The following is a 27,887-nucleotide window of genomic DNA, read 5'->3' as shown; positions in this document are numbered from 1 at the left end:
AGAAGGGGGCAGGGGGGAGGGTGCTTTATATCATAAGTAGACAAGTGGAATGGATAGACTGATAAGGCAGATCCTACTAATGAAGGGAAATGTGTGTGAGAAGGGGGGGGGGGGGGGGGGCATTGTGGAGGGAGAGACCTGTGCTTGACTGCAGTAAGTCACAACATCACTCTTTACTTCTAAATCAGCTTCTGAAAATGCATGGACTGATATTTGTGTACAGATGCAAATATAAGGCTGCAGCTACAGTGGTACCAATATGAGTGGATTCCACCAATGACTATGGATAGCAGCAGTGTTGATATGAGTGGATAGCGCCAACGACTGACATTGGCTGAAAATGGCCAGTATTTTCAAATCAGTTCAGCACTACATGTTCGGTTACACTGCAGCTGATTTCGTCATCAGTAAGTACAGGCTACGGACAACAATCAACTAAATTCAAATCAGTTGTTCCTCTTTGGTCAGATTGACCAATATACTCACACACAAACTGTGAGAAACTGGTGAGTTTAGTCCAAGAAACAGTGAGTTTGTGGCATTGTGAGGATGAAAAATATCACAATTGGAATATGGTTCATAATCTATGGACTGAAATTGCAAGTTTATTGGAAACCACAAATAGGGAAAATCTTTATTGGAAATTTTAGGTGTGAATTTTATCAATCCAAAAAATAATTTGTGCAAGTGACAAGGGTGACGCATACTATGCTAAGAATTACTGTTGTTGTTGTGGTCTTCAGTCCAGAGACTGGTTTGATGCAGCTCTCCATGCTACTCTATTCTGTGCAAGCTTCTTCATCTCCCAGAACCTACTGCAACCTACATCCTTCTGAATCTGCGTAGTGTATTCACCTCTTGGTCTCCCTCTATGATTTTTAACCTCCACAGTGCCCTCCAATACTAAATTGGTGATCCCTTGATGCCTCAGAACATGTCCTACCAACCGATTCCTTCTTCTAGTCAAGTTGTGCTACAAATATCTCTTCTCCCCAATTCTTTTCAATACCTCATCGTTAGTTATGTGATCTACTCATCACTTACTGTAGTGGATCTATTTTGGGTTTCGATAGGTGGGTGTTAGCTGTCTACATATTATTGTAACTGCTTATCAGTGGTTTTTATGCCAATATTGTGGTGATTCTCTTATACAAAGTGGTTTGCAACTGTCGTGCCTGTGTTTCCACTTTTCAGTGTCTCACCTGTCTTTCACATGTGTGCCGAATGACATTCATTAAAGGTTGATTGACATATGGACGCACAACTTAAAATATATACAGCAAACCAATTTTTAACCTTCCTCTTCAAGGTCACCACAAATCTTGACTACGCAAAAAAAATTTCTCCCTTCATCTCATATATTTGTAAAACTCATCTGGCTGTACCAATAACTGAGGAGCGTACAGTACTTGCCATGTTGTTTCTGAGACACACCAGCTCATTCACATGCATTTGGCATCTTTTTAATATCAAGAGCCACCATGCGGCACTCTTCTCCAAGCACAGAAGCACTGCGACACCTCTCTTACCCTAGGAGGTTAAAATCTAACCTACTTCATGCGCGTGGAATAGGTTCTAATTTAATCTTCTTGACTCCACCAGCAACCGTTGAAGGGGATCGGACACACTGCGACCAAGTAGTGGGATTATTTTATTAGTTGACCTCTGGTGATAGTGTCTGACAGCTGTTGTTGACGGCACTTTGAAAGGACCTAACTTAGGAACTACAAGTATATTTGTGTGTTACCTGCACATATTAATCTCTTTAGCGACTCTGGGATTCTTTCCACACACATGCCCATACATTTCCTCCATAATGGCATTTGTGGTTAATAACGTGAGTGAATTTAGGTTGCACTGTGCAGTTCAGAAATACAGTACTATCAGTGTGGTGCTGGGGCACATACATAGCTTACAACTACACTCCTGGAAATTGAAATAAGAACACTGTGAATTCATTGTCCCAGGAAGGGGAAACTTTATTGACACATTCCTGGGGTCAGACACATCACATGATCACACTGACAGAACCACAGGCACATAGACACAGGCAACAGAGCATGCACAATGTCGGCACTAGTACAGTGTATATCCACCTTTCGCAGCAATGCAGGCTGCTATTCTCCCATGGAGACGATCGTAGAGATGCTGGATTTAGTCCTGTGGAACGGCTTGCCATGCTATTTCCACCTGGCGCCTAAGTTGGAACAGCGTTCGTGCTGGACATCCAGACCACGTGAGACGATGCTTCATCCAGTCCCAAACATGCTCAATGGGGGACAGATCCGGAGATCTTGCTGGCCAAGGTAGTTGACTTACACCTTCTAGAGCACGTTGGGTGGCACGGGATACATGCGGACGTGCATTGTCCTGTTGGAACAGCAACGATGGCGGTTTGGATGTACCGCGCACTATTCAGTGTCCCCTCGATGATCACCAGAGGTGTACGGCCAGTGTAGGAGATCGCTCCCCACACCATGATGCCAGGTGTTGGCCCTGTGTGCCTCGGTCGTATGCAGTCCTGATTGTGGCGCTCACCTGCACGGCGCCAAACACGCATACAACCATCATTGGCACCAAGGCAGAAGCGACTCTCATCGCTGAAGACGACACGTCTCCATTCGTCCCTCCATTCACGCCTGTCGCGACACCACTGGAGGCGGGCTGCACGATGTTGGGGCATGAGCGGAAGATGGCCTAACGGTGTGCGGGACCGTAGCCCAGCTTCATGGAGACGGTTGCGAATGGTCCTCGCCAATGCCCCAGGAGCAACAGTGTCCCTAATTTGCTGGGAAGTGGCGGTGCGGTCCCCTACGGCACTGCATAGGATCCTATGGTCTTGCCGTACATCTGTGCGTCGCTGCGGTCCGGTCCCAGGTCGACGGACACGTGCAGCTTCCGCCGACCACTGGCGACAACATCGATGTACTGTGGAGACCTCACGCCCCACGTGTTGAGCAATTCGGCGGTACGTCCACCTGGCCTCCCGCATGCAAACTATACGCCCTCGCTCAAAGTCCGTCAACTGCACATACGGTTCACGTCCACGCTGTCGCGGCATGCTACCAGTGTTAAGGACTGCGATGGAGCTCCGTATGCCACGGCAAACTGGCTGACACTGACGGCGGTGGTGCACAAATGCTGCGCAGCTAGCGCCATTCGACGGCCAACACCGGGGTTCCTGGTGTGTCCGCTGTGCTGTGCGTGTGATCATTGCTTGTACAGCCCTCTCGCAGTGTCCGGAGCAAGTATGGTGGGTCTGACACACCGGTGTCAATGTGTTCTTTTTTCTATTTCCAGGAGTGTATATCCATTCCGCTGCATCATAAAGCACCAGAAATGCAAGGAATAACAGGGACTAAAAAGAATGAATTTACTGTAATGACACAATGCATTTTGGAAACATCATGCTATCATTTTTCCTCCTCCACATATGTTGTATTTTCTGCTAGCATGACAATTACCTCAGTGCAATTTTGCGGTATTTGAGATAAGTGGCAGCACTAACGTACTTTTGATCCGAAAAGAACCTGTGTGTTGTTTTAAATGTTTGTTTCTGATACTGCAGGACAGAATGTCTGTGCTTGTATGTCAATATTATTTACTAATGTGAGCCTGATGCTATACATACATAAAACAAGAACAGAACTATATAACCCAGTAGTTCTTAAACAGAACACAGGTATTATTTTGTGTATAGAATTTTCAACAATAGATTTTTAACTTTGTGCTGTTTGCTTATCTGTTGCACTCACATTCTAAACTAATGTACAGGATGTTTCAAAAGTTTATACATATGTTGAAGTAGCAAATGGTGATGTAGAAAGGAACACAAATACTCAACTAAGAATGTATACGTTAGGACACTGGTAGTAAATCTAGTCTCTACTGTGCAATAGTGGGCATTCCAGTTTTTATGTAGAGTGGTGGGGGTTGTAAAAATATTTTCATTGTGTTTCCATAAAATTTTGAAATAAAGTACTTGGTAAGTTGTTGTTGTTATATGCGTTAGCTTACTGTAGCTCTGCTTTATAAATTTTACAAAGTAAAGTTACTTCTTTGCTTTATAAATCAGTATTACTGTGGAACTGGTGAGCAGTTAGAAAATCTTACAACTATAAGGACACAAAAGTGGACAGTAGGTTTAGGACATGTAAGGAACACACTTTGTTTAAATCATCATATTTGCGTGGTTTTTTTTTGTATTGCTTATATAAAAGAACAAGTTGAGTTCAGAAACAGACTGACATTAAACCAGATGGTGTAAAGCAAAATCAACCAAAGATGACAGTTAAAACCTTGAAAAGTTTCATATGGTATGATTAAAAACCTTTCGTGAATTGTTAGAGATTTTAATTTTTTGATACCCTTGCTTGCTGGACTCAATTACTTGCATGTATCAGTTGTGTTCACTTAGCTGTTTATTTTTATCCTCATCACATTGGCATAGTAATTTGAGGCATGTCAAATCAAGCGCATAATGCTGATCAGTTACTACAAGTTGGCAACTGTAAAACATCTTTCAAAAGTCAAATACACACATCAAAATATACAAAGGAGCAAATCGGTTCAGCAAAGTGTGTTCCCTGATGTTCTCTTGGTATTACTTTACATTGTAGGCTGTGTGTTCCTACTCAAATGTTCTTATACTTTGACAGCACTAATGGGTACTTTGATTTCTGTGCAAACTTACGAGCCACCCTGTATATCCATAAACAGAAATTCTTCTAAGTGCTTTGCATGTGAGATACACGTATCTGAGAAAATAGCTTTTATCATTTCAGAGAACAAATGCTATTCTGCTACCACTTAGAACTGGAGATGATAGACTGCACAGATTCTGTCTTTGTGGAAAATGTTAACAGCACATAAAGAAAGAAAAGTGCCAGGTCAGCAAAATACATCAACAGTAGATTCTGAAGAATTCGCTTGCACTTATTTATTGCTTGTAATTAAAAAGAGTACATGACATCAAAAGAGAAATAAAAAGGGAAAAGGGAAGCCCATTTCATTGTTGGTGACTTACAACATGCAGCATAGATGAGGTGTTGAGCAGGGGACAGGCACGTAAACAGTACTGAATACTGATTAACTTTTTGTGGCTGGGGTGCACAGTCAAGGAAAATATTTTAAAGGACATTGTCATCTATGACTAAAATTACTTATTCATAAAATGCACTACTGAAATTATTGTTATTTGACCACCGTCTATTGGAGTATTCTGAAAATTGTGGTTCAGCAGATGTCAAATTTTAAAAAAATATCTGACATGTATATACGTACATGTACTTGTGATGGATATTTAATGGTAACAAATCTTGGTAACACTTAATGTCCAGCATAAAACAAGCATACACTGATTAGCCAAAACATTATGACCACTGACCACCACTATGTTGGATGCCACCTAGTGATATTGCAGACGTGTGATACAGTAATAGAGGCATGTGAGTGGAGCAGACATGGATGGGGGATCATCCTAGAGGAGATACAATGGATTTCCCCATTTGTAGCCTGTGAGTGACTCTGACAAAGGGCAGATTACACAGGCCAATGATGGAATAACTTTTTTGCTGAAAATACTTTATTCTTTCTTTTTAGGGTGGGAAATCCAAATATTATACTTAAAATATGTATCATCCACCACTTAAGCAGTTTTTTAAAGAATTTAACAGCTTTTATATAGTTAAAATAAGGGGTAATGAATCTATACTTGTTGGACATTCTGTACATATGAAAGGAAGTTATGAAAACCTAGAAATAGTGCTAAATAAAATAGGCTGTGCTGCTCATGGTTGGATGATATGTGGCAATCTAAAAGTAACATGCATGCTCCTTGGTCAGCAAGGTGGCTTTACCAAATTTCCATGTTTCTTGCATGAATGGGACAGTAGGGCTAGGGATCAAAACTGGTGCAGAAAGAACTGGCCTGCGAAGGAGTCTTTAAAACCTGGTGAGAAGAACATTCTACGCAAAAACCTTGTAGATTCTACCACCTCTACATATAAAGTTAGGCCTAATGAAACAGTTTGTAAAGGCTTTGCCTAAAGTTGGACCATGTTTCAAGTATCTGTGCCAAAAGTTTCCACATCTTTCAAAAGCTAAACTGCAATAAGGTGTCTTTATCAGACCTGACATTAGAAAATTGATGTTTGATGTTAACTTTGAATCCACAGTGTCCTTAAATGAGAAAGAAGCATAGGTATCATTCGAGCAAGTTACAAAGTTCTTAGGACATGAAAAAGACCCAGAATATGTTTCTATTATAGCTACAATGTTAAAGAAGTTTAAACTTTAGGATGCTTAATGAGCCTGAATGTTTACTTTTTGAACAGTCTCCTTGATTACTTCCCAGGCAATATGGAAGATGTTAGTGAGGAGCAAGGAGAGCATTTTCACCAGGACATTAAAGTGGTGCAAAAAGGCTACCAAGGCCGCTGAAACACCAACATGATGGGGACTACTGTTGGTCACTTCATGCAGAAGTTCAGCAAGTGACTCATCGTAGAAAAAGCTTCAAAGAAAAAAAAGAGTAAGAAAATACAAACCAATTCCAACTGACAAGTGAAACCTCTATTTACATATATCATTGTTTTAAGTAGCTTACTGTAAATACAAACCATGCTTATGTTGTAGCAAAGCGTTTCATTAATTTCCCTGTTTACCGTATAGTATAAGATTTTTATACTATATAGTAAAAAGCATATTGCTCAAAAACTGTGGGTGATACAAAAAGACTAAGGCTAGATTTAGATGCAGCTCATAAAAAATCTATGAAGATCAGCTATCAAAGTAAAAAAAGTTTTTATTATTACGCAGAGCCAGTGAACAAGTATCTTGAAAAAGGTGAATCTGGTCAAATGTTCACATGGTGCTGTCATGAGAATCTAGAGAAAAAGGTAGAAGAACTTTGAAACTACCACCAGGCACTAAATGGTTGGATGTCCACGACTCTTCACAGAATGTGGGGTTTGGAGGCTTGACTGCTGTAAAACAGGATAGGTGGTAAGCTGTGGAATCTCTGCCTAAAGAGCAGATACTGGTGCATGCACCAGTGTTTCAGAGCACTCCGTTCACCATGCATTGTTGAACACAGAGCACCACAGCAGACCACCCCTATGTTTTCACACGTTGACCCAACATTATCTACAGTTACGATTGCAGTGAAGGACCGTCAGGATTCGACTGTCAATCATTGGTAATATGTCAACCCTTTGAGTGAATCACATTTTTGCAGCACTAGGTCGATGGTTGTCTCCACAAACACCATCATTGAGGTGAACGGCAGCTCAAAATGTGCAGCATGCCACAGATGCAAGCTGCTGGGAGCATTATGATGCTATGGGAGACATTCTCCTGCTCTTGCACGGGACCTATTGTGGTAATCGAAGACATGCTGAGAGCTGCAGACCACCTGCATCCATTCACGCTCGATGGCGACGTCATCTTTAAGCAGTATAACCATTCGTGTCTTAATCAAAAAATGTGCTTTAGTGGTTTGAGCATTACAGTGAACTCAAGTTGATCCTGCAGTGACCAAATTCGCCTGATGTAAAATCCTGTGGAACCATAACAGCGTACACAAATCTGGACCCTTTATTTAAGTGAACCATGTGACTTATGCATAGACATCTAATGCCACATATCTCCAAACACCTACTAACAAACTGCCGGATACCTGATATGCAGAATCAGTGATGTATTTTGTTCCAAAGACGGACAAACAAGCTATTAAGCGGGTGGTTATAATGTTTTGGCTCATCACAGTATATACCTGTCACATATTTTTTTTTTAGTTTGGCATCCCTTGAAACACAATTTTCACAGTACTCCAATTGATAATGGCCAAAACTGCAGTGTCGGTAGTGCACTTTTTGAATAAATAGCTTTTATGTCAAAAGGTGACCACAATGTCCTTAAAAAAATACTGGATTGCAGCTAACCTTTGGAGCTATGTACTTCCTCCATACATTTTTAATAAAAATAAACAAATAGCTATATTGTATTAGTAGGACTGCAGTGCTAGGTAAGTGCATATTTGTGTTTTTTCCCCCTTTTTTGTCTCCTCTCTCTGACTGTTTGAGTCCAAGGCTGTAGGTCCTGTCTTGTTTTTGTGCCGACTTGTCATTCAAAGCCTCACTCATTACTTACATGATTACATTTAGAACTGCAGTGATTTGTATTTCACCCAGAACTTAACAGTATGATATTAACTTACTACACGGGTTGCTGAAAACGACTGTGCTAAGTAGCTCAAACATGACGACAATCGAGGTTTATGTGACAGTGGTTTAACTATTTCTCCCTAAAGGTTATTGACACTGCAGTGAACTAATTCCTCTTGCTGAGGATCACATTATATCCCCCCATACCCCGTTTCTGTAATTTGTCATCACAGAGAAGCGCAGTAGACAGCAATGGGAACAACACATACTGCACAACCACAACAGTGACAAAAACAACAGCACATCAACAGTAACAACAACAACAACAACAAGAGTACTGGTAGTAAGAAACAACGGTCGGCCGCGACCTGTTTGGTTCTTTTTTTTATGGGCACCAACCTGGGATTGAGGCAGAGCTGGAACTTGAGTGCTTATCGTACTCGTCCGCAGCTTGTCGGGGGAGCAAAGGCACCAAGTTAACACACGGCATGAGCAGCAGAGAGCAAGAGACAGAGAAGGAAAAGGAAACATGAGAACAAGCGTCCCAGCCAGGGGAGCGTCGCCACTGTCAACGCCACCCGGCAGGGCGAACCGTGCACAGAAGTGTCAGTTTTTGGAGTTGAGATCTGTCTGGAGCACAACTGGGAAATGTTGTACTCGTGATCCCATACCACCATTTTTTCTCAAGTATTATGCTGTCTTCACTACTGCACAACCAGATTTCTTCCGTAGTTTGTAAACAGAAGTGACTGGGGGATGGAAGCCAACAAATTTGCTTCTTTTTGCCCAATCACTGTGGTATCTCCCATTTTCATCCCACTGTAGATGCATTCCACAAGAGCCAGACAGCTGGTCCCTCGAATTTTCCTACATCCTTCAAAAAGTGCATCACTCAAAGATAATCGAGCTGCCATTTTCTGTGAGTCACTAAATTAGGGATTTACCAACTTACAGGGCCTGAATAAGATTGCAATTACATCTCATTTATTTAAGAATAAAGACATATTATCTGTCTATAGTGTTAGCATTTATTTTTATTTAATGGCTGTTGTTTATGGGACAATTTAAGGGTGGATCCAGATAGTGGAAACAGTCTTCAATAGATTAACTGTATTACTTCTGCAAGAAATTGATGATCCAAATGAGGAAAAAGTGATACATAGTAGTCATATTGAAGCAGTAGTATTAACAACGGTTTTGAGAATGTCATTTTGTACTTTCGGCCGTTCGAGGTTTTATTCTGCTATTAGCTGGAAAGGACCCACTTTACTTGGTCTTTTTCCATCTGTTTTCCAAATTTGGAAAAGTCAAATCAATCATCTGATTTGTATAGCATCTAACTTATTTCAGAGTATGTTCTTATAAACTACATTTCTTGGTTTGCTTTTATATAGAAAGAAGGCTAGTTTTGTGGTTTTCCAACCCACTAGGTATAGCTGTCCTTGCGGAACGTGTGAATATCTTAAATTCTCTTTGCAACGTTGGAATGTTATTTATAGTCATCCTGTACAATAATGTCACCAGAAACTGGAGACTTTTGCCAGTTAATGTTCAGTTAATTGAAATTGATGGAATTTGTGTCGTGAATACTGACTTTGCTTTCACTTTTACAGTTAATATTCCGGCTTTTATGATGATGTTTAGAAACCTTATTGGAGAACATACTGGGAACATTCAATGAATTAAGAATTCTGTTGGGAAATTTATCTTTCATCTTAGTTCATCAATGTATCAATGAAATTAAATATTTTTTCTTCCCTTGCTATCATATTCTATATCAATTAACTGGGCAAATACTGTTTTTGGCTTCTTTCACAAATTTTATTATTGTTATTGCACAACCTAGGTTTTGGATTATAAGTCCATTTTGAAGTACATTACCGATTTCCAAAGATGATAATGTGAAGATAAACGTGACAATAAGGCAAAGATAGTCATCTCAACTTCTTCATATATTGATCCATGGCTTAATGTAAAATTACTCCAGTGACCATTTTTTAACAAATTACATATGGAATTACACAATTCAGCAACTACACTAACATGACTAAACATACCTAGGAATAAACTTACGCATTAGCCAAGAATATTAGGTGAATAATTGAATTGGGTTTGCTCATTTAATAATAGGTGTGAGAATGTACACATCTGTTTTTTTATAATTTCTAAAATTTCTTACTGGCTTAGTTTAGCCCCCTTTTCCTCTGTGTGTAAGACTTGTACATCTATTACGTATTTGTGATTATCGTTAAGACGATGTTCGACAAACCAAATTCAATTATTCACCTCTTTTAGATGATATCACAACTCCAGGATAGAAGTAAAGCTTTGAGCCTTAATCCATCAGTAGATAAAAAGTTCCTGGCTAATGCATAAGTTTATTCCCAGGTATGTTTAGTCATGTTAGTGTAATTTCTGAATTGTGTTATTCCATATGTAATTTGTCAAAAAATGGTCACTGAAGTAGTTTTACATTAAGCCATGGATTGATATATTAAGAACTTTTGCCTTATCATCATGTTTATCTTTCCATCATCATCTTTGGGAATCAGTAACGTAGTTGAAAATGGACTTATAACCCGAAACCTATGTTGTGCAATAACAATAATAAAATTCGTGAAGCAAGGCAAAAAATAGTGTTTGTTTAGTTAATTTACAATATTTCCACCAAGAACTTACAGCCGATTCAATTAAAATGATATTCTATATCTGTGATTTGTTTGTTAAACTACACCATTTTTGTTGTGGAAATTGTTCACTCATACAAGCATTATTTGTTTATGTAGTTTGTCTCTATAAACAGATTTTTGATGAGCTGTTTGCTCTGTCTTTACTACAGTAGATTGCACAACTCGTTGCTCAAGATGATTTTGTGAGAGTGCAGATGAATGTGAAACATGCCATTTTGAAGTTCATGTTCTAGAAAATTTGTTAGCTTTCAAACATATTCCTAAAAGCTTGAGAACATTATGGAACAACCTTGAATTTTTTTCCTCTGAAACATGGATTGATGTGAAAGAGACAGAAGATGTCCTGGTGACCAACACAATATGGTGGCCACCACTTCAAACACTCATATCTGCTCAACCACAGCAGCTATTTTGCACGATGGGGGGGAAGTAACGCTAGCATCTGACACGAAAACCAGAAATTGGTTGCATGTCATATTGAAAGTAGTGCCCATTTCACCAACAACAACACAGATATGAGTTATAAGAAATGGTACCATTGCAGGGGCGTATCCCACATTATAGTAATGATTAAAAACCATTCAAAAGCTGAGATTGCACAAAATATTTTTTGTTTATTCGAGACAACCGCTTTCAACAGTCTTAGCTGTCATCTTCAGGTCTTAGACATTTTTTTTTTTGTAGCAAAACACATTCATTTAACACTGAACTCATGCACAAGATGTCAAGTGGATAAAACTCAGCACATTATAAATGGGTCAGAGGGGTGTCTCTTCCATAAGACAGAAGAAGTCCGCCCAAATAATTGCGAAGAATTAGGAGCGGTAGGAACATTAAAGATCCTCATGTGGAATATAGAAGGTCTAAAACGTGCAATGAACACAGCTCCAAGAGATTTTCTACAAGGATATGACATAGCAATCCTATCAGAAACATTTTTAACCAAAAACTGGCAACACCCAGAATTTTACTGCTCTCATCTCCATGCAAGCAAGGTGACAAAGGAAGATCCCGCGGAGAAATAACTGTCGTCATAAAACTGGAATTAACACCAATAACTGCAACTGTCATACATAAACATACACTCCTCACATAAACAAAACACATTACAGTGATATCAGCAAAATAATATCAGCATACTTCCAACTGAACGAAACAGCCATTGATATAATAGATGAAATAGACCAGCTGATCACTCAGATCAAACGTAATAAACCACCAATTATTTCCAGGGACTTAAACTGCAGAAAGGATATACAAAACTATAAAGCAAAAATAATGGTGGAAAAGTTGCAGGAAGAAGGCTTTATCCTAAACAATCCCACCTAAATATATTTCCCACAAAGGCAGAAGCACAACAGACATTGCATTTATAATGAGACCAACTAGGGGCAGCATATCACCTCTATGGACTGCAGACCACACACCACTTCGGAAACATATCCCTCTGGAAATAAACATCCAGTGAGCATGGTGGAAAGTGCAAGAAAAACAGGAAGGGGCACATAGACACTGGGAAAGTAGAAATAAAATCAGGCAACATAAAACAAATATACATGCTAATAGACAATTCAAGACTAGGGAAATCAACAGAAATGATAAGAGAACTCCTAAGACAAGCCGGTAATCCCAGGTACAAAAGAAGAGGGAAAAAATGGTTCCACACAGAGTGTTACAGTCTAAAATGATATATGTACAACAAAACTCCAAAAGAAAAGCAGAGAACATTCTGGGCAAGAGAAGGGAAGAAACTAGTGGAGGAAGCCCTAAAAGCCCCACATTGCAGAAAAGAGCTGAAATATGTTACATCAGTATGAAAATATGGGAGGCACACTTTGACAACATACTGAACAATGAAGGACTAAATGGGAGACTAGAGGGCAGACAGTATACATGCCACAAACAACTATGGAATGGGTCCCATTAGCTATAGAAGAGCTCAAAGATGCCATTAACAGCACCAAGAACAAAAAAAAGCTCTGCAGGCCCTGACAGAATTTGTAACAAATATGTAAAAGACACTGCCCTACAATAAGCGCATAGAAACAGCCTCCATTCCAGAACAGTGGAAGCAATCAATAGTAAAAGTGCTATATAAAGGAAAGGAGACCCCAAGAACCCTAGCAGATACCTTTCAAAGTGTTGACAAAAATAATAACAGGAAGAATAACGTAAACAATCAACAAACACTTCCCCAAAAGCCAGATGGGATTCAGGAAAGGAAGATCAACTCTGACTGCAATAGAATTCCTGCTAAAGAGTGTATAGGAAGCTCTTGAAGACAGAGAAAAGTTTTATGTAGTATTTATAGACTTCCATAAGCCTTTGACTTTACAAACAGAAAATTAGTGACCAAACACTAAAGAAAACCCTAAGAGAAAACAACATATGGACATGAATCATAAGTACAATGCTGCGATGGAGCAAAATATGGATTTCGGACAACCTCTCTCCCTATCAGAGCCAATACTCCAATCAAATGGTGTACTTCAGTGAGACCCATTGAATCCTCTGTTATTTATTCTTGCAATTGAAGAAATTGAAAGAATATCTCAAAGGAGAGTGTAACCGCATATGAACATGCAGGCAGTATTGTAATAGATACAAAGGACATTGCAAAGTTACAAGAAGCTAAACAATGTGGAAAATTAGTGTGTCAAACACGCTTTGAAATAAATGCGGTGAAAACGGAAATGATGATATTCCGAAATGGAGGAATGGCACCTGCATCAGCCAAGATCTTCATATGAGAGAGAAAACTGAAAATCATTCCAGACTGCAAGTACCTAGGGGTCAAATAGGAACAACTGCAAAATGTCTCACAAAATATATGTAACAGAGAAAGCAGTGCAAGCAATAACGGCAATCCATGAAATACCATACATTAGATCCCTCAGCCTGCAGATAGTGATGGCAACTATTCAGACCCAAAATCTTCCCAATACTGATGTACGGCATAGAAATTATCAGACCACGTCTTACATTGAAAAATCTAATGACACTAGAAAGAGTAAAGGCAAACTATATAAAGAAAGCAATAGGAGTGCCCAAAACAACACAATCCAGACTCGTATACCCGCTGGCGAGGGAACCTTTCCTCATTGAAGACCTATGGGCAAACCTGATGCTACCCGACACAACTGCTTCAGAAAGTCTACTTAAAACATTGAAGGAAAAAAGGGAAGACATGCCTCCAGAATTCTACATTACAGGTGCCATGATTGACTGAACATGGACAAAGGAAAACTTCAAAATGAGACACAAGATCATCAGAATGGCAGTTAATGGTTTCCACCACCTTATTTGCAGCAACACCTCATATACTGAACCAAATGTAATGTGTAAGTGTAAACTGTGTAATCAAATATGCAAACATTCCCATACAGAACTCTGTACCATAAGGACACAGTCAATAAGAGACTACGCAAATCACAATATGTAAAATTTCTAATTTCGTGTATTATTATCATTGTACTTTGAACTTGTATGCCTATTTGGCTGCAATGAACTTATTATTATCATCATCATCATCATCATTATAATTATAATTATTATTATTATCATCATCTGCTTTTACAGCCTCATTGGACCACTTTACTCAATCATTTCCCAGTCCTCTTCTTCAGTAAGTGCAACTGTGGTGGAACAAAATAAGAATCTCGGACAACCTCTACCTAAGCCATGTCCATATACATATCGCTCACAGATGCTTGTTACATGATACATGAGCAATATGTAAATTGACATGCTCTTTTGGACAATATGCTGTGTGTTTTTAAATATTTTAACGATCACAAATGTTTATTATGTACTGAGCTTTATCCACTTGACATCTTGTGCATAAGGTGAGCATTAAAGGACATGTTTTACTACAAAAAAAATGTTTTAAGACTTGAAGATGACAGGTAAGACTGTTGAAACCAATTGTCTTATATATATTCCAAGACTTACCAAGCGGGAAAGCGCCGGTAGATAGGCACAATAAATAAAACACACAAACCCACACACAGAATTTCGAGCTTTCGCAACCGGCGCCTGCTTCGTCAGGAAAGAGGGAAGGAAAAGGAAAGATGAAAGGATGTGGGTTTTAAGGGAGAGGGTAAGGAGTCATTCCAATCCCGGGAGCGGAAAGACTTACGTTAGGGGGAAAAAAGGACACACACACACACACACACACACACACACACACACACACACACACACACAGACACAAGCAGACATATTTAAAGGCAAAGAGTATGGGCAGAGATGTAAGTCGAGGCGGAAGTGTGGAAGCAAAGATGATGTTGAATGACAGGTGAGGTATGAGTGGCGGCAACTTGAAATTATCAGAGATTGAGGCCTGGTGGATAACGAGAAGAGAGGATATATTGAAGGGCAAGTTCCCATCTCCAGAGTTCTTTGTTTTTAATATATTTTTCCCATGTGGAAGTTTCTTTCTATTTTATAATCCCGCTCCCGGGATTGGAATGGCTCCTTACCCTCTCCCTTAAAACCCACATCTTTTCATCTTTCCTTCTCCTTCCCTCTTTCCTGACGAAGCAATCGCCGGTTGCGAAAGCTCGTAATTTTGTGTGTGTGTTTGTGTGTTATTTTATTGCGCCTGTCTACCGTCTCTTTCCCGCTTGATAAGTCTTGGAATCTTTGTTTTTAATGTATTTTTCCCATGTGGAAGTTTCTTTCTATTATGTGAGTGATCTTGGCCTTTGAATGGTTTTTAACAGTAAACAGATCGCCCTTCAATATTCTCATAATGAGAAAATTCAGTCTTATAGTGACAGGGGCAACAGCTGTGATCACTGATACAATTAACATATTGCCTAAACCTGTGCTATTCACATGTAGATTGAAATACAACTGACAGTTATGTATTTAACTTCCTTAGTACATCTAGCATCCAGTCACCTTACTACATGTCCTGCCCATATCTATTTCAATTTCATCGCACTTGTAACTACATCTTTCACTCCAAACTGTTCTGTAATCCAGTTGTTTCCCTTTTTTGTTCCTTCCAGCAATTCCCAACATGCATCACTACATTGCTCAATGAGCAGTGTGAATGGTTTGTGTGTTTAGTCTGAAAATCAAAACTGACGATCTACACCAAGTAAACTTTCAGTTCAGATATATTGGAAATTCCATTTTAAAAACCCTATTTAGATTACCAAAATGCACTAACAGCCATTTTCACTCATCTTTCTATTTCTTTTGCTGTCACTCCAGGCATGATAGTAACTAGGTATCATGAGTAATATTTATTTTGGGAACCATTTTCCTACAGATATTTTGCCCACAGAAAAAAATGGCTCAGTAGCTAGAAGGGACAGATTTGTCCTAGATTATCATAGTGGTTACATCTGCCTACAAGTTTCGAATTGAATACTTGTGCAGTGGAATTAGATTTGTTCCTGCTGATTCACACTATGCTTCGTTAGCGTCAAACTTACAGGACACTTCTGTGCACGTATATTTCACTATGATAAGATCTTGAGGATGACAGAAATGGGAAACAGTATAGCCACAAAAAACAACAAAAGGGGATGTTCTGAGAAAGCATATAAAGACTGGATCATGAGGTTGATGCACAATTTATATACAAGTTACTCTCACAGTACTTAGTCTGTGAAAAAAACAACTGGGAGAATAATTGTAGAAAGACAGTTGTATGTACATAGCATAAATGATAGCCAATATGGTAAACTTTTAGCATGTTCCTGAAATGCGATATCTAGTTGAAAAGAGTAACCAAAAGAAACAAGTGCATTTTATACAAATTACAGGAAATGAATCATTTGTGGTAAAACAATATTACCTTATACTAATAGTAGTTTTAGAAAGTCAGAATATACAAGTAGATTAAACCAAAAGAAAAGATAACATATTGTCAAAGAGGCCTAATAGTTACCATAAATATTCACTCTTATATAGCATTTTTGGTATTAGCACATATTAGTGTGAATGTTTTACATTTCTGTGTTCTTATTTACAACACTATCAATGAAGTCATTTTAATATACACTACAGTCTGCTAGTCACTATGAAGAAAGTAAAATACAGTAATAAATTCAGTTATTAATTTCTTTAAGCTCTTTTGTCATAACTACATTTAAATTTGTGACTTTCACTAGTTTCTTTTTGTCACTTTCATCTCAGTTATTATTATTATTATTGTAAAGTTATTTTCTGTATAATTTAACTGGTGGTAAAACGACCTTTGTCATGCAATATTTAGTTTTTTAAAACATGCCAACTCACTACATATTTTATTTTATGACTGCTGGTTGCTTTTTTTCATATGCAAAAATAGTTTGAGCTTGATTGTAAGACAAATAGAGTGGCATAAAATCATAAATTTGGATTAGAAAATGCTCTGTTGTTGTTTGTCACTGTTTATGTGTTATACAATACAGAAATAATTTGTTTAACTTATTTTTCTTCGTCATGACAGCATATTCTGCATTTTGATGAAACTGGAAAATTGTGTGCCTTATTTACAGTGCTTCTTGTTTGGGAGTCTTGATATATATGATGTAGCAAATCCATTTTGCACTTATTAAATTATTCCATGCTACTGGGCTATGGCGAAATGAATTTATTTCACACCCTCCTCATTCTGATTCAAATTATTGGTGTGTTTAATAATCTCTATCACCCCTTTGTACAGCCTATCATAGTAATCACTTATGGGAGCCAGGACATGAATCTTACCACATCAAATCTGATAGTCTCCTGGTTGCAAAGCATGTTCCACTACAGCTAATTTATCTGTTTCTCCCCTCCTGTAGTTACCCTTGTTTCTTCTAGTAATTTTCCTTGAGTTTTTTTGTATAAAACTTTGCATCTCTCCAAGAAATTCATTTGACCACTGCACAATAGCCCAGACTATTTTAATAAATGTGACATTTCTGGCAATGAAAATTTACATTTTGCAAGTTCATTTTAAACACAGACCACTGGCCTGGTGCCCTTCATTCCTGTCCTAAGAGTAAAAATTTGTCATCTTTCCCACAGCCTCCCTCATCACCCTTACACCTATTTCTTGTACTGACTTGTAATTGTCATTACAGTTAACTTTTCAATTTTGTAGCTAAAATTACTGTTGTTTTTACTGCTGGTAACACATCAGTATCACTTGTACCACTCAGGTTCAAGAATAAAGGTAAACAAGGGACCATATTACACAGATCTCTATTAATGGCCGTTAAAGAAAACAATTCTTAAATGAAGCATCTACTGGTGTTGCCAGTGGATTTGAAGTAGTCCTTTGCCTGTTGCTTTTATCTGAAACTGGGATGACAAAGAAAAAGGCAAAATAATAATTCCTGCTTTCTGTGTCAACATGAATTGAACTTTGTGTTTACTCTGGTCCAATGTGTATCTGTACTGTACATAGACTCCATTTTAATGTGGTTTATGTGTAGCTTTCCATTTAACAAAAGGCAATTTCTCTTCTTAGTTATTAAAACAATTTACATAATTACACACACTCATTCCGCAAGGATTTATTTTAGCTTTAACAATCATCACACGTTTCACCAGCATGTGGTATGTACAAAACATTACTGATTGAATGATGTATTGTATGTAGCAGAAGTAATTCACAGCCATTTATCCACTGAATGTTTATCTCCAGGTATCTTAGTATTGTCACCACATTATTGGGCATTACGTTAATGGCAGGTAGGCCTGCCACAGTTGTGGAACTTTTCGTCACTGTTTTCCTTGTGTGTCATTTGCTTGTTAATCTGTACAGAAATGCAAAATGTGTTTGATTTACTTACCTTTAACCAAAGTTGCATTTAGCATTTCTGGGAAGAATGTACAGTGCTATGTTTCTCTGCATTTTGCAACAATGTATCACAACTTTTTCAAAAAGGTTGTCAAGGAGTGATACAAACACTTTTTTCTGTAACTTCTGTTGGTCTTAAGATGAGCTTATGGAGGACATATTATACTGACAATATTGGGTGAAAACAGTGAACTCTGTGACACCTGATGTGTTATTGGATAATACTGGTTCCATGTCCATACAAGGATAAAAATCGGCAGTGTGGAAACACATAGCCAATACTAGTGAACCAGCTGACTGACAGTAACATGATACTAAGAATTTCTAACTGTGAAGGGTGTACTTTATGATCAAAACAATCTGTCAGACTAGCTGGGCATTAAGTAATACATTCATTCAAAATACAAATATGTTGGATTTGTAAGTTTCTTCATGTACCTCAGCTACATATAATCACTTCTGTATCCCTAGACAATTGCACATAAAACATCATAGTATTTTTCTTTATCATCACATAGTGTTAGCGAGCAAACGGTATTGTGGCTAGAGCTTGTTACAAAATAAATTATTATTGTTGTTGTTAAAAAGAAGCTTTGACTGATACCCATTACAACTGAGTGAAATGGTGTGGTGGTTAAGGCTGCTCCAACATATGGAGGGCCAGTTATTCAAAGCCCTGTCTCACTATGCACATTCAGGTTTTATATGGTTCCACTCAATCATGTAAGGCAAACAACAGGATACTTCCAGAATGAAATTTCATTCTGCAGCGGCATGAGGACTAATATGGAACTTCCTGGCAGATGAAAACTGTGTCCTGGACTGAGACTTGAACTCAAGACCTTTATCTTTCATGGACAAATGCTCTACAGACTGAGCTACCCAAACACAGCTCACAATCAGCCCTCACAGCTTAACTTCAGACAGTACCTCATCTCCTACCTTCCAAGCTTCACAGCAGTTCTCCTGCAAACGTTGGTAGCTTTGCACTCCTGGAAGAGGTGTTGGTGACAGTAAAGCTGTGAGAACAGGCCGTCAGTCATGCTTGGGTAACTCAGTTAGTAAGCACTTGCTGATAATAAGCAATGGTCAGGAGTTCAATTTTATCTGCCAGGAAGTTTCAGACCGGTACAGTTGCACTGAAAGGGATATAGCCTATTTCCTTTCCCAGTCTGAGCATGTGCTCCATCTCACGACCTCATTGCCAACCGATGATTAAACTCCAATCTCTCTTTTTGTCCTTCTTTATGTCAGATTTAAATATATTTGAGCTGTGGAAGACAGGTTATGAAAACCTTTCTCCTTCCTCAGAAAACTTACAAGGAAGGAAGGCTGGGGTTTAATGCCCTGTCAATGACAAGGTCATTAGAGATGGTGCATACACAAAAATTGCAGAAGTGACTTTTTCAAACAAACCACCTCAACGAAACTTCCTGGCAGGTTAAAACTGTATGCTGGACCAAGACTCGAAGTCGAGACCTTTGCCTTTTGCGGGCAAGTGCTCTACCAACTGAGCTACCCAAGCACAACTCACACCCCATCCTCACAGCTTTACTTCTGCCAGTACCTCGACTCCTACCTTCCAAACTTTACAGAAGCTCTCCTGCGAACCTTGCTACAGGAGAGCTTCTGTAAAGTTTGGAAGGTAGGAGATGAGGTACTGGCAGAAGTAAAGCTGTGAGGACGAGGCTTGGGTAGCTCAGTTGGTAGAGCACTTGCCCGCGAAAGGCAAAGGTCCCGAGTTCGAGTCTCGGTCCGGTACACAGTTTTAATCTGCCAGGAAGTTTCATATCAGCGCACACTCCGCTGTAGAGTGAAAATTTCATTCTCTTAAAACCACCTCAACATTTGCCTTTGTGATTTAGTGAAATCACGAAAACATAATTCTGGATGGCTGTGTGAGGATTTGAACCACTCCTGTAAATGTGGCTCTTGTGTCTTAATGCAGCACTCACGTGGTTATAACCCCCTCACCTGCTTCCTATTATCTTCAAATTTGTTAGAGTTATTTGATACAGAGACAGAACATTAATGTCCATTGTGTAAAATAGGTGAGGAAACTAATAAAAATAATTGCCATTTTTTTTGAGGGGTTATCTTCACAGTTAGGCTATTTGGATAGAACTCCCCAGACTACCATCCTGAATTCCATTATCACTGATGTTTCCCTCTACAAAACCTATTCCCAAAGTGGCACTATTTCCGCATACCCCTTGGGAAAACCTCTGGTAGATGAATGACATGTCTGAATAGACAGGAACAAGGCTAGTTGTTTCATTGTTTATTTTTATTGTAGCCAGATCAGTATTGGGGTACATGCCCATTTTCAGCAGTCCTACAGATATACAGTACATAATATTATGACACGTGTTCACAATTTTGTATTAGGCTGCCTCAGTACTTGCATACAATTTATTATTTCCCTTATAGAATTTCTGCAGAATTTTTTTTCTCCGATTTTCAACTGGTTATCAGCACGTCTTTATTGTGTTACAGATGAAGCCGGGTACTTTAAAATACAAGTAGTGTATTTTGTCATCAGAGATATGTAGTTAATGAGGTTATTTCTTGAAGAGTTCTCTATGTAGGATGACATTTGTGAAAGTTTTTGTAAAATTCTTTTTTTGTAGGTCTATTTGTACATGTAGAATATTATTCAGATCTTTTTTCATGTGAGCAATGATTTCTATTTCTTCTAGGCTGCTGAGATATCTGCCTCTGTGTGTAAACTCAGCTGGCTCTGTGATATGTCAGTCATTTCATGATTTTACATACACTGTACTATTAATAACTGAAACAATCGAAATAATTAAATAACAAAAATACATGCATCAGCTAAATAATAGAAAATAATGTTCATGAACCTACAATACTGACATCTTTGATGACAAAACACATCACTGGTGATATAAAGAACGCTACCTCATCTCATGTGTGAGATGCATTTGCATGAATGTGTGTTTGTATGTGTTGTCTATTTCAGAACAAGGCCTTCTGGCCGAAAGCCTATTCTGAGAGTCAACATCTCCACTACGCGGTGAATAGCAATCTGTCCTTTTCATAATATTGCCATTTTTCCCTCCTGGATTTTCCCTCGTTTGATTTTGACACTATCTCATTTGCAACACAATAAGGATGCACTGAAACCTAGTAAAAATTGAAGTAAAACTTCCCCATCCCCAAAGCAATCTAACACAAAATTACGAACATGTCTTGCAGCATATACTAATATGTTTTATACATGGTTTATTGTCTATTATTTCTGGGACTGTGGAAGATGGACCTGTAACATGGTACTGGAGCAGCCAAAATAAAAATAAACAGTAAAATGAACAGCTTTGTCTGTGTACACACAAACATGTCATTTATTAACTTCATAAGGGCTTCAGGATACTGTGAATACAAGGCCTCTGGTAGTAGAGTTGGGAAATTATTGGTGACAATAAAAGTTTGAGTCTGACATGAAGGTGTGCTCAGGAAGCCTGCTTGTAAAAAGAAGGAAATTTCATCTCGAGTCCAGGTCTCGCACAAGTTTTCATTTGTGATGACACACAACAGTGATAATCATAAAGGTTACGCCCTTGCTATTTCAACTGTATAGAGACTAAATTTGTTTGAAATATTATCTAAAAAGGTGTATCTATAAATGTGACATGGAATACATCAGACCATCAGTAACATTGTCATCTACATTACTGGAACAGCATTTCTTGTTAAACATAATGCTGGCAATTATGACAAAAACCTTAGAGACTAATTGTCTGCTTCACACAGAGTGGATATTACAGTACACTTTCAGGTACTGTCTCCTTGTACTCTTATGCCAACTGTCTGCTTACCATTCCTGTATCCACCAGAGCCTGTGTCCCTGCCTCCAGCTTGTGAGGCCGTGGAGGCAGCAGACGTCCCTGTGGAGACGGCATTCGATCCTGCACCCGTGCCAGACTGCACGCCCGTTCCTACTGCGTAGTCCCGCGGTGCGGGTGTGGGTCCCCCTGCCGAGGTGCTCCCCACAGCTGTCGGAGTCTGCGTCAGCGCCTTCTGAACTAGGCCTGTGAGGTTTGCCAGCTGCCGCTCCATGTGCTCCACTCGGATCCTGTGCCAGCCGTGAAACCATATTAGGGACTGATGCAGGGTCTCTACGTAAGGTCCAGGTATGCTCAGCGACCAAGAATGACCTACAGTATGTCTCACGTGTCAAGATCTGTTAAGAATTGTAAGAGATCGAGCTATACGGCCACTGTGCACTATACGTCTGCACAGTTCCAATTCTGCCAGTACTTCACTCCTACTGTCTACAACATCTCTCCTCCATCTTTGCCTTCCTCATCTCCACAACAAGCAAGTCCGTTTCAACTTGGGCTCTGAGTAACCTGCCCTTCCTTTTCAACCTTCCCCAACCTATTCCTCTCCCCTCGCAGAGGAAGGAACTAATAGTTATGAGAGCTGAGATTGTGTCATCACTTTCATTTATAATGATTTTCAGCAGTACTACACATTTTACCTCCTGAAAAAAATTTCTGGCCAGAAAATCTGTCTCATAGTTTATTAGTTTTCTCAATTGAATTTTCTTTTCAGACACATACCACTGTATGTGTAATTTTAAGAGCTTTCAAATGCTGAACAAATTATTATGGCCTGTTAATGATGCAATTAATAAAAAACATGTACTTGCTTCAGTACACGGTGTTTGATTATTATCGGTAAAAATGAGAGGGATGAGTAGAAAACGATGAAACAAACAAATCATCCTAATAAGCGTAAGTCCAGAAACCGACCGTTTACTCGATACGATAAATTACAAATGAGTACGTGAACACCTTGTAACATAGTCCCCAAGGAAACTGCAGATACACACTTGGAGGACAAGCACATTACAAGTGTGACCACCATTTGTGTAAAGGCAGCCTTCAGCATACCGCCTCATTGATGCCTGTACATGCTCAAAAGTCCCTGGAATGTCCTAACTGCATTGACAAGCATCCACGGTGCCTTACTGGAGTTCATTCTCAGTAGGAGTGGAACACACCAAAGCTTTTAATATCCCAAACAAAAAAAATTCCACAGCTTCAAATTGGGGGAGGAGGAGGAAGGGCACCAAATTGGCAAACCACAAACATTACACGAGTTGTCAAAATGCTATTTCTAGTACTTATTTGTCCAGAATTATGATAAAATCAAATGAGGACAATGTATCACTTTGTACTTTAATGCTTCACACGTAATGTTTTGAAATAAATGTAGCCTTAGATATTAACAGGGTTGTAACATTGCACGACTACAGTTGTGCATACATTGTATTAGGAAACCCATTGGTTTCTAGACCTTTGTTTATTAGTATTATTTGCTAGTTTCAGAGTCCTCTACTCATCGCATTTGTTTGTGCCTATGATAGTCAAACAAATCATATAATAAAATTGTGTGTCCCACAGTTCACTATTAGTTCCCAAAAACCTAATTCCATTATCTTGAACAATTCTGTCATGTGTTCAAGTGACCCTCTATGGTAGGTTGTTCCAGCTCACGTGTCAATCTGTGATTAACAATGCAACCATCTTTTCTTTCTAACCTCTTTTATGTTGTGCATTATATGATACATAGTTCTTTAGTGACTGTATTTCTTAGAAAACCTGTGCATGGTAGTTATTTGTGATTTCTACAAATGTCTGCAGCATTAGCTCTAAATCAGAAGACTGTCTGTTTCAGAGACACTTTTCTTCCTTAATCGGCTCCATCTTCTATTTGTTTATCTAGTTGACATTCTAAGAGATTGCAGGCCTGTTTCTAGCTGTGGTAATTTTTGTTGTGACTCAGTTTTGGATTTTAAAACAATTTCCCAGTATTCCACTTAAAGTTCAGAATGTATTTCTAGGTGTTACAGTCTATAACTGAAAATATGAAATGTTTATTGCATTAGCACATAACAAGTCTTAGGGAGTGATGCATTATCTTCCTGAGATGAGAGTTATTGTATTCAATATAAACTAATATGCAAATGTATGTATTGAGGATAATACTATTTTTAAGAACAATTTTTCCACAACACAAAATTATATGACACACAATGAGCATGTTATCTCTGTAAAACAATTCCTTTGAGCTGTAAAGCTCCAAACTCTTTCAGTAAAATAGTTACTATAGTGTAAAGAAAATTACACTGTCCTATTAAAGACTACACTGTAACAACTGTGCAAATTTGTGTGTGATTTTGTAATTTATACTACAGCAGAGATGTTTAATGATTATAGTGGTGCATGCTAGTTATACCCAAAAAGTACATGTTGGAGTTAGAAAAAGTAGTTGTTAACAAGAATTTCATGCTAACTGTGGTAAGCATTACAAGAAGTTTCCTTGCAATTGTGATAGCTTCCAAAGTATCATACACTAACTTGTTTCTAATAGGGACTTTTAACCACAATAATAATGAAACTCACAAATTATTTGTAAATGCTGCAAAATACTAACTGCATTCAAATTCCTGTTATCCAGAACTCACTCAAAAGCTTAATTCTCATTTCACTGGTGTAATACTGAGCATGCCTAACATCTCACAATGCTATAAATTAGCATGCAGTTTACTTTTTTATCCATTATTACATGTTCTGTTAATAGCACAGACATTCTATATCAGCACTACATGCACAACGCAACATATTCATGTTGCAGGCATACTTTGTATTGAATCTATGTATTTGCTGTGGTGTTGCTTCTCAGACTCTTTGCCATATTTGAAACTTGCTACATGTTAGTGGTTTGAGAGATTTATATGTAAGCTGTTAACATCAGAGGAATATGTTTTACACAATATTATACAGTGGCATACATAATAAATTATTTTCAATACCTGTCAATATACCTAAATAAAAACTTTTGAGAATCATTCTTACACCACATTTGAAATATTTTGCTCAAAATAACATTAATTATGGAGCCACATCTTTCATGAAAACAAAAAGAACTATAAAGTCTAGAATGACCAATAGTCACTAAATACACGGAATGTACCACCAGCATCACAAGAAAGCTAATACTTGATATCACATTTACACAAATTAGACCACGCAAGGAAAACAGAACCGAAAAATAGAATGAAACATAATGATGGACAAAGGTATTTCAATTATATTTATAACCAGTGTTCATTAAGTATTATTTGCAACTTCTACAACACTTCTAGCAACTTGCAATGATCAGCAGATCACAGAAGCATATCACATAAAGTTTTTAGGCCTAAATCTTGATAAAAAAAATTAAATTGGAAGGCACATCTAGGCTACTTGGCAAATAAATGCAATAGCTTAGCAGCAGCAATTTGTATTTTGTCAGGTGCCACTAATATGGTCACCAGAAATATACTGCATCACTTTATGTTTGTGAGATCTTGATTTTTATGTAAAAAAAAAAGCAACATATATTTGAAACATTCATTTCTAGTCCAATTGCTGCACTAGCCATAGGCACAATTTTAAATTTCCTATGCACCATTTAAAACTCCATGCTCAGACATCACAGTATATGAGGTTAAAAACTTGGAACAAATGAAAAGTTGGAGAGAGGTTTGCTACCACCGCATATTGACATGGAGTTCAAAAAGAAGTTCCTGAAATTGTATATTTGAAGTACAGCATTGGTTACAAACGAGGTATGGGTCATAAGAAAAAGAGAGAAGAAACTGGAAGTAATTGAAATGTTCTGTGAGTAGATGATAAAAATAAAGTGAAAAGTTGCAAAATTAAGAAGAAATAATAAATGTTGTAATACAAGTGCTGCAAAGACAATTTTACTCTGAAATGTCATGTTGTTTTGATGTACATGTCTTTAAGCTTGCCATTGGCTTGAAGCCTCTCTCCAAAACTTGGAGCAAATAGTTTCTACTCTCTTTCTAAAAATTCATTCATAAAGCTTTATTTACAATTGTACTTAAGTATATATTCCAGATTTCCTCACTTGTGCCAGTGAGCAAACGACTGGGAACATAAAACTGTCCTGCTTAAAGGATATGTTTGTCTAAACTTTCATTAATTACACAGCACTTGATTTCAGGGTTATTATTATATAACTTGTCTGCATAGTTAGTGAATTGCATTAAACAGATATGTCAAAACATGTATTTTGTAGCAGCAAGTGATCAGTCAAACACAGATAGAAGTATTACAACAATTATCTTTGTCATATTCAACTAGGCCAATTTTTGTTACAGTGCTCTTTATATAACAGAAGTAAAGACTAATGTCATTTCACAATTACTAAAATAAAAAAATAGGGAAAATCTGATCCATTGAAATTTAAACTTCAAGTTACGGGATGATGCTATCCCTAAGCATTAATAAGATGGTGTCTGTGCCAAAATATCTTGTGTGCAGCACTCATCTGCCAACACAAGTGCCTATTAAGAAGAGGACAAAAAGCAGTAATTAAAACCCCTATTCAGTACTAGAGTCCGTTATAAAAAATAAAGACAGTGGTTTGAAACATTCATTCCAACTTCCTTTTATACACATTGCTGCTGGTGCTCTCTTTTGGGCAGATGTTTTTCAGTTATTAAGAGAGAAGATGAATAGTGTAAATGCAATTTATGACTGATGAGCTAACAGTTGCGAGAATATGAAGTGTAACTATTTATAGAAATCGAAGTTATCTGCCAGTCTTTGAGAGTGCTTGGTCAAATAAGATGGAAAAATAACCCAACGATGTTGCTTTGTTTGAAAGAATTGTAGACAAATCTTTCAATGATATTTTGTGTGTGTGTGTGTGTGTGTGTGTGTGTGTGTGTGTGTGTGTGTGTGTGTGTACACAAATTATCTTAGTGTGACTAAAATCGCCACTAAACGAGATTTTCATACTGTGTCTTCAAAATTGTGACTAATAAACTTCTCTTCACCAAGAGCCAAATTAATAAAAAGTTCACTGGTTTCTGGTAAACAGTAAACATCTGCAGCATTAATGCAAGTGTGGGCTGTGGTATATTGGACAGTCACAGCAGTATGTTTCGCACCACTGCTTAGAGCACACCACGTGTGTGTGCCTCAGAGAGCATTGCTGTGCAGCACCAGTAGATTTTTGGGCATCACAGAAAAGGAAGTCATTAAATAAGTGCTAGTGATGGCCTCATAAGCAGAGATGAAGGGTGGTTATTGAGTTATGCTTCAGGTCTATTACTGGCACAGTTCACTGCAAATGTCCCCTCCACAGTTGAGAGATGTGTGAGGTGAACTCAGACTGGTCATTCTAAGTCTTGAGGCC

At 38.2% G+C, this 27,887-nt stretch overlaps 1 protein-coding gene across 1 annotated transcript in view; it reads right to left on the bottom strand.

Moving 5' to 3' along the window:
* The window catches only part of LOC126295230 (uncharacterized), a 2,305,622-nt gene that overhangs the window by 153,160 nt on the left and 2,124,575 nt on the right, over positions 1 to 27,887 (bottom strand). Inside the window, exons 38-39 of the mRNA XM_049987579.1 lie at positions 22,484 to 22,740; positions 8,565 to 8,615 (exon numbers count right to left, since the gene is read on the bottom strand). Coding sequence (XP_049843536.1) covers positions 8,565 to 8,615; positions 22,484 to 22,740 — 308 coding nt within the window. The remainder of the gene's footprint in view (positions 1 to 8,564; positions 8,616 to 22,483; positions 22,741 to 27,887) is intronic.

Source organism: Schistocerca gregaria, chromosome 11 (assembly GCF_023897955.1).
Source record: "Schistocerca gregaria isolate iqSchGreg1 chromosome 11, iqSchGreg1.2, whole genome shotgun sequence".
Lineage (NCBI taxonomy): Eukaryota > Metazoa > Arthropoda > Insecta > Orthoptera > Acrididae > Schistocerca > Schistocerca gregaria.
This window is presented reverse-complemented; position numbering and strand designations above follow the sequence as displayed.